The 12,444-nt window shown below is 32.9% G+C and overlaps 1 protein-coding gene across 3 annotated transcripts in view; it reads right to left on the bottom strand.

Moving 5' to 3' along the window:
• Window positions 1-12,444, bottom strand: part of LOC143258602 (uncharacterized) — a 206,216-nt gene that overhangs the window by 29,926 nt on the left and 163,846 nt on the right. For all 3 annotated transcript variants that reach the window (XM_076517802.1, XM_076517801.1, XM_076517803.1), the window contains exons 5-7: window positions 5,071-5,206; window positions 2,281-2,357; window positions 1,531-1,718 (exon numbers count right to left, since the gene is read on the bottom strand). In XM_076517802.1, coding sequence (XP_076373917.1) covers window positions 1,531-1,718; window positions 2,281-2,357; window positions 5,071-5,206 — 401 coding nt within the window. The remainder of the gene's footprint in view (window positions 1-1,530; window positions 1,719-2,280; window positions 2,358-5,070; window positions 5,207-12,444) is intronic.

Genomic DNA, 12,444 nt, shown 5'->3' with positions numbered 1-12,444 from the left:
AGGGTCGCTGAACCAGAACCTGGTATCAGATTTAATGTTCATGGCCCCAGTGGGATCCCAGGGAAGCAATGTCTGAAACTTTGTTCGTATCTCTGCTCACAAGCTAGAGGAATCAAAATTGGATCAGGTGCATTATTTTTGTTTGTTTTTGGGTACTTATATAAATAACTTGGGGTAATGGAGAAGCTTGATGGGTAAATTAGGGTCTATATGACTCATAACAGGAATTCTGAACCTGCAACAGAATATTTTATACTAGTTATCGTAATGATGAAACTTATTTTATATATAAGAGAAAAATATAAGTTTTGCTTATACATTATGGTGATGATAATTGAATAACATTATAATGATTTATTATAAGACTTTAACTACTTTAATATCTGTTCTAAGTAGATTCAGTATAAATTTACAATTATACTTCCGAAAATATAAAACTTAAAGCACTGCAACTGAACCAAAGATATATATTAATCTACTATGAAAATATTAGGTTTGCCATTTGAATAACTTTATTAAAATAACTTGTTAAAGTTACGATTTTTTTGGGGGAGTGGGTGATTCTACAAGTTGTTAGCTTTTTTACTCAATTGAATTCAGCAGACGTGTTTATAAAGTTTGTACAAATTGTGTGCTTTCATAATCCCGATTGGAAGTACACATAAAAGTGACCAGAAATGATATAACAGGAAACTTTTCGTGCATACATTCCAGGATGAAAAACTAGGCCACAATTTTGTCAAAAGATTTCTGTGAATTCGCGAAAAATAAATCTTTGAAAATTATATATGAAATACAGTTAGAATTATGATACAGATTCAGATTAATAAAAGTATCTCTCCTGTACCCTTTATAGTTGTATTAATAAAGGCAAGGCGTGGAAAGCATACGAGACTGAATCCATTGGTTCATGGTTCGAGATCCGTTGCCGGAACATCGCTCTCTATTATAATCAAATCCCACTACTTGACAAGAACAGTCCGAGAGTTGTCGGTGGTTACATATTGCTTGCTACATTCCCTCTTCTATCAGCTCAAAATTAATGATGCTTAAAGAAGCTAACCACTGTATCGTATTAAACGATTCTTTTGTATTTGTTTGTTTGGGATATTTACGCTGTACTACCAGTGGGTATCGAGCCACTATTCTTAGCATTATAAGTCTTTATGTCTACCACTGAGCCACCAGCAATATATTTGCTTTATCTGACTCTGAGAATAGTGGCTCGGTTTCCAGCTGTAGGTTTAGGTTTTTCTGATTCTAAGAATAGCGGCCCGGTTTCCAGCTATAGGTTTAGGTTTTGTTAGTTTATTTACCTCTCATGGGTAATGGTTATAGCAGTTATATATTCATATATAAATATATAAAACTGGCAATAAAAACTAGTCCAGAAACAATCTATACAAATTACTGTTATTACCACAAGCTTAGAACAAAAAAAAATAATTCGGAACATTAAGATTTGAACATAATTATTAATTTCAAAACAGAAAAAAAAAAGGTTTTACTGAAAGTTACAAAATGCCTAACCTCTGATCCATGGAAACTAGGGAGAGATCAAGTTTGTGTTTGCTCTTAAACATGGATTCCTTATGAGGCATCTCCAACAACGATGGAGGCCCAAATGGCGTGCAGACAGCAAATAAAGCCAGGGGAGGGTCTTCAGTTTTGTGGTGCTGGCCGTGTAGAATTTTTATCCTTCCCCGAATATCCAATCGCTTTAAAACACATATTTAGAGACACATAAATTAGTTTAAGGTTTTTAACTGTTAAATTGAATACTAGTTATAAAGAAAAGTCTTAATTCTGAAGACCCGTTGCATGGGCCGGAAAAAAAACAAAAATGACAAAATGTTGGTAATTCAAAGATACAATAGTTTTTCGTTGAATTTTCTCAATATCAGAATTAGTATGGAAAAAAAAAAAATCAGTAAATGCATATACGTTTCAAACTAGGTTCTGTAAACAAACTTATAATAAATACTAGTTTGATTATAATGATACTATTTACTATTATTATGTATTATTTGTTACGTGATTATACACACATTATAGAAAGAAAATTACGTGTGGCAAGTGTTTTTAATTCTTTCACAAAAGTATTATGGCAACATGTGTTAGCAAATACCATATACATTTTGCTATCCTAGTTCTAAGTGTTGAAACAGACTAGTAATTAAGCATATGATTATAATGATGCTGGAAATAATTAACATCGTGAGCTAAACAAATCTCAGCTAAAGTTTGGTGTATTTTAAATGAAATGCTGGACGAACTTACCAAAAACCCTGAGGTGTTGTCCAGAAGACAGCGAAATCTTACCGTAAAGTTTCGTTCTAAGTCTTCTAAGTGTTTTGCTGTACAAACAATAATATTATAAATTATGTTTATTAACAAATATTACACAAACACCCTTAGCAAGAGTTTATTTGTTATAAGTCGTTACTGAACGTATAACAATATGTTTTTGTAACAAACATTATATACTATGTAATTACATAATAATCATTATAATATGTGTTGGTTGACAAATGTTATGTACTATTAATAATATTATAATTATACTATAACGGACGTAGCGTGTATGTCAGTATCTATGTATGTAATCAAAACTTTTCGCCATCTACTGAATGGCATCATAAACAGAAATCCATAGAGCAATTCATACTTTGTGTATTCAAGATCCAAATACTCAGAACAATAACTATAGTATGTGAAATAACATTTATTTATCACAGAACACAATTTTAAATAAAAGTAATCTAATCACAACAAGAACATAACTTTCAGTAGAACTGTACGTGAGGGTTAGATTATATCTTTATTGATATATGTAAATGTAGTGCTTACAAACTGGAGTTCTTAAAAATATTTTTCAATAAATAATACTGTCTTCAATATATAAAAACATTAAAGCTTATGCTAGTAAAGTGTATGAACATTTTAAGTTTTGTACATCGGAACACTTCGATGCAATGAGTTGCGCATGATTAAATAACACAATCCAATATTGTTCCTGTCCAATACTTCCCGGAAAATAATTTTTTTTTAGAAAATGGCCACTTTTTATGATGTTTTTAATGAAGTACGAATACTAAGAGTAGTAAAATTACTAGCACAAACAGTCGCACATAGGACGACCTTTTTGCTAGTTGTAAAAATGTTTCGTTAATAAAATTTACACTTCATTTAGAAACAAAAACGTGAGTTTCTAACCAACTATAAAATGTTACTTAATAAAATGATGTTTATAAGCGTGTGTTTGTTAATAAACGTATTACGTATCCTTGGGTATAAAACTTCATTTGTAGACTCAAAATAGTTTTATTTTTACCTCTAAGTAATAAACTGTAAGTTCTTTATGTTTGCTTTGCTGCACTACAAGAAAACAAAGCTAGAAAACAGGACATTATGTATATTTGTGATGGTAAATTCTATATTTTCCCATTATAAATTCTCTTTATAATAATGAAAGACATGATCCACATTATTAAGTAAGGTAAGACTACAAAGTATAAACGGCTTTACTCATTACAGAAATTGCTGAAAAAAAGAGAGTTTCATTTGAAGAAGGAATATTTTCCTCTAAAACGCAAACATACCCTCAACTAAGATCTAATGTTCACATTTTGAAAACCTGTGATTACTTAAGACAGAAATTTATGGTTTAGCTACTAATGTTGTCTCGTGTAAATAAGTATGTTTTTATAATATTGTCAAACTATCCTCCATTTGTTCTTGTATGATAACAAAAGTTAGGGTTGGATAAACTTACATTAGAACCGCCGACCACGTTTCATATATAATTTTCAGTGTACTTTAATTACACGTTTGTTATTAATTTTGCTATTAAATCTTGTAAATCAGCGTTCACTTACACATGACGAAGATGATTGCTCCGCGTAAATCGTTTCAGCAGACACGTGGCGTTCAAGGCATGAGAGAAATCGTAAGGATAACCTCTTATACAAATCAGGGAGATTTCTGTTTTTACATGTTGACGTTGTTTATGTTACAACAAAGAAACCTGATAGAAGATGCCCACAAATAGGTTGTCTCTTCTTATTAGGTTTCAATGCTTGAGTCACGGGAACATATAGAAAATTACAAATGTTGGGTTGGGATCACTATGTACCAACCAACAGGATGGTTAATATGTGTAAAACACCCATTGATTAATTAATGATAAGTGAAGCTCGATATTTTCAGGTAGTCAAGCTATTCTCGAACACAGCGCCATTGGATTTGGAGATTACGTGCGTCTGGTGCGTTACTTGCCGTGTGGGTATCAACAACAATCCCGAATTAACAAAACTTACGGTGAACTCTCTGGAGACTACAAAGATCGCTATTCCACGTTGCCGACAGGTTAACGGTTCCCTCGTTACCATAGATACGGCACCGCCTGATCCCCCTACCGGCGGGAGTGTGCAGCATTGTACACCTGCCTAGGTGCTCACAAATCTCAACAAGCACTCATTTTCTTGCCAAATTCGTTCTTGATTTTGACAGTATGATATGTCTGATTTGCACACCTCTACATGCATCCTGAATATTCTATATCTGGAACAGAATGAGTCATATGCTGGCGAGAAGGCGTCAAACGCAGCAGGTTTTGACAGGGCAGGAAACAGTTATGTCAGAAACTATCCGGTTAATTATAAAATGCAAGTAAGAAGCAAATATTTTGTGAAAAAACCAACAACAGCAACAACTATATTGTCATGAGAGAAATAAATGTATTGCTTCTGAAGAGACAGAACAGATATTTAATTTATGTATATATAACGTGTAGTTAATACAAAGTTGCATATCCCCCCTTTAAACTATACATATATGTGTCAGACAAATGTGGAACTCGGAAAAAAAATTATATACGCATCTGAATGAAAATAGCAAACTCAAAGGTAAATGTTCCTAACCTCCTTTTTCTTTTTTGTAAAAGTTTGTGTTAAAGGCTAAATATAAGTTACACTCAGATAGTTTGAATAATTTATCAGTACCTTTATGATAATCGTCATACAAAATTTGATTTGGTTATTTGTCCAGTATTACGAGAAAAGTACAAACCTGATGATAAAATTTCTTGTAATGAGAGACCACTGTGATCTGCAGATAAACGTGAATTCCACATGAGGTGGCGCTGTAGTTCTTCTCGGTCTTCGGAGTGCACAAGTTCGTAGACACTTTGGTGACAAATATCCGACTACAAAGCAATAAAAAAATCACTTTATCATAAAAAAAAATAAAATGTGGCACAGCTGTTAGTTTGATGGCTTATAACGCCAGTAACTGGGTTTCGATACTTGTGGTAGACGTAGCATAGATACAAACAAATATTTACTCTGAACTAACTAACTGTTCATGGGTAACTAAACTAATAATGAGATTCGTCAATGTACAACTAGGTGTCCACATTTTATTCTTAAGAAAAATAGGAAATTATGACCCATCTTCTTACCGAAAATGATATGTTTTATTATAAACTTACCATACAGTTTAATAAATTTTCGTTACCCTAGACGAGAGTCACTTCACATTAATAAGGACTAAAATATATAAAACAACTAGCAGGTATTACAACAAACATCTGAAAAGTGCTAAAATGTATAGTTAAGTCTCATTTAACTGAGTTTCAGGCATTTAGGGTTAGTTTTGTTTTTCTTTCAAATAAAATTTCGCTTTCACATAAAATATGTGTATAGATATAATGTGTGTGTTTTTTTAAACCAAAAACAACAACAATGAATTCTACATGTCCAATACAGTTTTGTTTTGCTGCCTGGGTTAGATTGCAAATAGAAGACTGCCAGTTTAATTGCTAACACAATGATAGAAGGGGGTATTAAAGCAGGTCGAACGTGTTCTTCTTAAGTTCTTTGGTTTCGTAAACGAATTTAAATTTCATAAAACTGTAAGTAGAAACGCACAAGTAAGATACTGGAATGCATATATGTAAGCGTTGTTTTCAATAAACTTGATGACAGAAATTACCTATGATATATGGAGTTATTTACGTCTTGTACAACAAGAACTACATATCTGTATAGTCATGTAAACCCTTTATCATATCCTTTATCCAAACTATAGCCTTGCATAAGCTTTGTCAATAAGCATGTAAAACTACAAAATTGGGAAATGTTCTTAACTACGTCCTTTTACGGAAACCTTTTCTGTTTTCTCACATCAAACATATTTTACGATGTAATAATATATATATATAAAAAAAGTCGTTCATTCCGTTTTCCATACTTTTCGTTATTCTTCATATGGATTAGTGTGGTGTTAGAACATAAATTGTCTTTTATGACGGGAAAATGTAGTTTTGAGTTTAGTAGTTCCTATAGTATATAGGCCTTTGAATTTAGCATAGCGTTATAATGTATGCTTAGAGAGAGGATATGACGGTTTTATGTTCTAACATGTCTCTCGTCTGAGTTATGATCAAACCCAACCCATTCCTTTTAGTGCGCCGTTTACGCTAGTGGTGGAAAAACAAACTTTAACCCTCACTGTCTGTGCGCTAAACACATATGCTTCTCAAGCGCGTCATAGATGATTAATATGTTCTCTATATAGTGCGTGTAATGGGAACCCATCATGTCGCCCATAGGATATAATGAAGTTCACGTTCATGATTATTAGTCTCTTGGAAAATACATACAACCTACTAGATTTACTTTCAACTGTAACGACTGACAAGCTTTAGCATAGACACACTAATCAATATGGAAATGTAACACACCAAAAACATCACATTTTCCTATTATCAGTGCTAGGTTCACTCAAAAGCTTCTATACCAGCAAGGCAATCGGAACAACCGTTCTCTCGTCTTTCTACCGGTTTCCGGGTCTGTCAGCGGAAACGAACAGTAAATATAAGACAAATTCGTTCTTCCTATAGAGAGAGAAATTTGATTGACAATCTTCAATTCGTGAAGGATTCAATTACATTGGAATGAGAACACTTATCAATCTCTTCTCTCAGAAGAAACTTTCCAGATGGTAGACAAACGATGCCTGCAAAAAACTCTGACATTTTCTATGTTGTTTTCTTGCTTTTCTGATCTGAATACAGACAATATGTCTACAGATGGGTTCTCCAATAAGTGATTGTAAACATAAACTGATGTTCCAATTCTCAGAGGGAAAAGAAAATCTTTTCCTGTGTAGGTTCCAACAAAAACGTGCATGAGGACAATCCACACGAAATAAGATATTCCAACCCTCATTCCATTCGTTTATAGAAAGTAGATTTTTTCTTAAGAATTCGAATACTTTTCACCATCCAAGTAATGATGACTAGTTTTTGATGGTTAGATAAAATCCCTCTATACGGATATCAAAACTTGATGATGAAGGTTTGTTATTAATAATATATTTACTTTGTAATAGAGAAAGTGGAATTCAACAGAAAGGAACGTGAAGAGATTTAAATGCTTTTATTAAAAAAAACAACAACAACCATATATACTTGAGAAATCAATAAAATAACTGGTGGATGGAAAATAGTCTTTATAAAAATAAGAATACAAAGAAAAATTGCATCAGAGTTTTAAATCAAGAGTTTAGAATGTAATGCGTTAGATCGAAACACACAGTATTTTAAACAACTGAGATTAAATACCAACGAAGATGTTTTGTTGAATAGTAGGCCATCATCTGGTATACTACTTTCTTAAATATACACAAAAATAAAAATGCAAGTCGTTTAACGTTATGGATGTGGTAAAAATATGTAAATACTGCCATCAAAGGCAGAAACGATCATTAAACGGAAACATTTCAAAAACAGTTAGTTTATTATCCATATTAAATCTTCTTGCTTTGCTTATGCATGCTCATACATCGCTAGAATATAGGTTAACTGCGACTAAACCACGAAAAGCACATGCCACATTCGAATGTGCATTATAAGAAAGGAACTAATACTAACAGAAGGACCTTGTATACCGAACAGTTACATATTGACTTAATATATACCTCATGGTTCTTTTATAACATTTCAATTATTTATTAGTTCTTTTAGCCTTAGGGGAGTTTCATCACAATATATTTCAAAAAACTTTATGAGTGTTTGTTGATGTTGTGTCAGGAATTATACATTTGTAATTTTAATGAGTATTAAAAAATGCAATTGAAAATAAATCTTAGTGTATTCGTTGGCCCCGGGTCATTGGAACTCCTTATTTCAGAACTAGTGAGCCGGTTTCGAATCCTTGCGGCACATCAAAGTTGTTGGTAAGTTATAAGAGTATCAGTCAATCCCTTAGTCAGTAGTTCAAAATTGAGGACAGCATCATGTGTGTATATGTGTTTTTTTTTTAATAGTAAAGCCACATCGCATTATCTACTGTGTCCACCGAGGGAAACTGAACCCATGATTTTAGAGTTGTAAATCTATAGACTTGCCGCTGTCCCAGTGGGGGACGAGAAGGAGGCAAGTAGCTTTCTGACAAGTTTTTGTCTTGTTGTTAAACGTCAAGTTACGCAGCACTGGGTATCGAAAACCGATCTTAAGCGTTATAAGCCTCGAACTTATCTTTGAACTACCGGGGAATTACCATAAACACAAAATGCAAATACTTTAATCCAAAATCTTTATCAACTTAAAGTTTTTAAGAAGTTCCATTAAAATATGCCGATTACCAAAATCTAAAAAAAGAGTAGGATTTGACAAATAAGAGACTTGAAGTCTTAATGATCTCATGTTCAAATAACTTTCTTTTTTATATTTTATATCTTCATTACAATATAAAAGAAACCAAAACACCAAATATATTTGAATTTTTCACTATTTTGAATCAGATTTAACAAGGTTTTATTTTTATTAAAATACAGAGTATTTTCAGGTGATGTGATCAATTCGCTATTTACATGTGATTTTTTGCTTGACATACTTTATTCCTATAGATACTAAAAAAATTATTATAACTGAGAAATATAATCAATCTCAAAAATTTCCATAATTTTTGTACACTACACTAGATCTGAAACCAATTTTACTACACGAAAATTATAACTTAGGTAAACTTTACGTTAGCTTGTAAAGTCCAAAAACGACTGAGAATGAACTGAGGCGAACGTTAACCCTAACAAAAATTTCAATTTCGATGTTGTTTTGTAATATAGTTATCAAAGAAACACGAAGAGAAAGAAAGACAAATAGAGTATCTAGTAATCTTGTAGAACTTAGGAAGGCGGGAGTCCACATAAAGAGACTGCATAAAGTTCATGGAGATATCTGTTAGAAAGTATCACGGAAACGTATTAGTGAGCACGAAATAGGCTTAACTCACGTTAGGCCTACTTTGCAATCGCTAATGTGTTATAAAGTTTCAATGGCATAGCCAGTTGCATGACAACCACAAGTCCTGGAATACCCAGGAACCAAAGTCGCTTGCGTGCAACAGTCGCGTTCAGCCCATGACGAATAATAAGATTATCCAACCTTTAATCGGTTACATTACGTCACAGGCTTTAACCAACAACCTGAATGTTGGAATTTAAGAGCCCTTATCCGTTATGCTTAGAAATTATAAGAAAGCAAAAATCACTTAAATTTTGCAGATGAATATTACTTCCAATTTTTCAATCACAAAATTTCAAATGTTCGTAATTTTTACGACAGAAAATTAAATTAATACTTTAGAAAAGTTCGAAAATTCAAAAAATTAGATTGATATTTTGTCTTAGAAAATTGTTTTTAACTACTATAATTTGTTTCCCTACCTCTTACTCATTTCGGAAGAATAATTTATCAAAAAGCTAATGTGAAGTTCTACCGAAAGCAGTTTAAATTTGTGCTTTAAATAAAAGTTTATCGCTTCCCAGAGACGGAGACTGTGGACTTACAACACTAGAAACCAAGTTTCGATACCCGTGGCGCCCCCCGCTAGTACAGCGGTATGTCTCCGGATTTACAACGCTAAAATCAGGGGTTCGATTCCCCTCGGTGGGCTGAGCAGATAGCCCTTTGTGCAGCTTTGTGCTTAACTACAAACACTATAAAACTAAATAAAAAACTATAAAAGTAAATCTGTCAAAATGTTTCTTAGCAAATACGATTAAGAGTTTTAAAACTATTTTTATTCTTTTAAACATATTTTCAGTTTTCTAATTTATATTATAATTCATTGTCAATCGAAAATTATATCTTTACGCATGGTACTCTAGGCAGTTTATAAGAATCATTATTGATTTAGTTCCAAACAAGCACGAAAAATTATGTTTTGTAATGAAGAACGTAGTATATCATGATAACGGATTTTCCATTTTGCTAATCGTGATAAAATTATTGTCACGATAATAGTACCGGGTATACAGAACCAGTAAGTCTATTTGGTATGGGTCATATCCCGGAACAAAGCTCATGTGTGTAATAAACAACTCAACATCCGGAAAGCTTGACATTTAATATATAATCTAATACAAACTTAGGTGAGAAAGGTTAGGCTATGTGATTACTTTTTAAAACATTGTACTCCTAATGAAATTTTATGATTGTCATCCAAAATGATTCTACAGTCAGTGGAGGAAAGGGCTGGGAAAATGAACTTCTTTGTAATTTTCCGTCCTACTTCTTTCTGTGAAATTACCTAAGCACGTCTTTATTCAACTATGACTAATGGCAAATAAATGCTACTTAAGTCAATCGGGTCATTTTCTGACCCTCAGGCCAAATGTGATCTCTTAGACCTCGCCGTCGGGAGTTATCTAAGAAAACAAAACAAAACTAAAGAAGCAATAACTGCTCTTGGGAGAAACTTTGGCGAGATTAGGGAAAATGGGGGTGGGAAAGAGAACATGGGTTGTGTTTGAGGTCAAACAGCGTCACTGAGTGTTCGTATCACCTCATTGGTCAAGAAACGTGTACGTTCTGACAAAAAAGCTTGGTGTACATGTTCCGAGGTGAGAAGGGCTTGCTTCATAAGGTGAGAACTGCCGGATGCGGTCTGGTTAGAGGTTAGTCATATGGGGCAGCAACAAAGATCCCGACGAGTGAGGCAATTTTTAATTACTGCAAATGATTAGAGAAAAAATTTCATAAGCAAATTCCATTAGCTGCCAATCTGCCAGACGACTCATTATTGATAGGACTCATTACATCGAGGAGACCTCCTCCTATCTCTACATCTGTGCTTCACCGTCCTATAATTATATGTTATGTCCACATTATAGATGTGTTTTTTGAGACGAGTATGATAGCCGCCAGCTTGGGCCATCATTGAAAGCAGGTGATGTTGTATCCCGAACAAGAACAGGAAATCCTCATAAGCTGTAAATTTACTTATAAAAACCTAGGGGCGTGAGGTAAGGAAGACTCGGTGAACCCACAGACGGTTTGTTTCAAATAAAAAACAAAGGAATGGAAAACGGGTTAAAGGTTTTAAATTACTTTTTAAAACTACAACGTTAAGACTATCTAGTTTTAGTATAAATAGTCAAATACGGACATGATATATTTCAAAACTGATTTCCTGGTGATTCTTTGTGCTAACCCTTCCATCATGGTGGATATTATCTATGACAGCGGTTAAACTTTAGTGAACCAAATTCTCCTTTTAATAAATTTTTTCTCCCACTTCCAAACTTATTGATGTTTTATATATGTTATTTTTAAAAATTAAATGTGTCATTTCGTATAAATTTAATTTTTATAAAATTTCGAACATAACACGTTGACACCAGTATGAGAAACGCTAATTTATGATTTTACACTAAGAAAACGAAACAATATTCTTACTTATTCGAATAACAGTACTATATGAAAACAACAAAGAAACGATCCAACTTGCTAAGGCTCTTCAAACATAAATAGATACAAAGTGTATGTATTTTACAAGACGTAGAAACATTATTACGAGTGAAATGGATACGATTTATAGTTACGTTCTTTTATCTGCAAATGGTTTGAATGATGTGTAATACCTTGTGATGCACGATGCACGTATGTTCTGAACATTATACATATCTAACATTCTAAGGCACTATATTGTGATACTAAACATGTCGCTTTTAAACTGCACTGGTCATATTTTAAGCTAAGAACACGATAATAATATAGTGTTCAACCGGGGGTTTAAGACTTTAGACAATGGGATGGTCAGAAATAAATTTACCTTCAACCCCACAAGTATATACTCACGAAAAAACTAAATACAGTTCCTATTTTTAATGAGTGTTAGTTTAACATTAATACGAATAAAAATTACATTGTGTGTTAGAACTTCAAAGACTGTTTTCGCTGAAAAGATGTTAGTTTTCATTAAATTTTACTGCAACGCTAATATTTAATTCTAATTAAATTTTCTGTTCAACTGGTTTTAAGATAATGCTAAAACATCTTAGATCTTTGAACAATGACGTATTGAAAAGTCACAGTCAATATAAGTGATTCAATTTCAAGCAGAAAAATAACTATCTCGAATGGTATCCTAAACA

Source organism: Tachypleus tridentatus, chromosome 8, assembly GCF_004210375.1.
Source record: "Tachypleus tridentatus isolate NWPU-2018 chromosome 8, ASM421037v1, whole genome shotgun sequence".
In the NCBI taxonomy this organism is placed as follows: Eukaryota; Metazoa; Arthropoda; class Merostomata; order Xiphosura; family Limulidae; genus Tachypleus; species Tachypleus tridentatus.
This window is presented reverse-complemented; position numbering and strand designations above follow the sequence as displayed.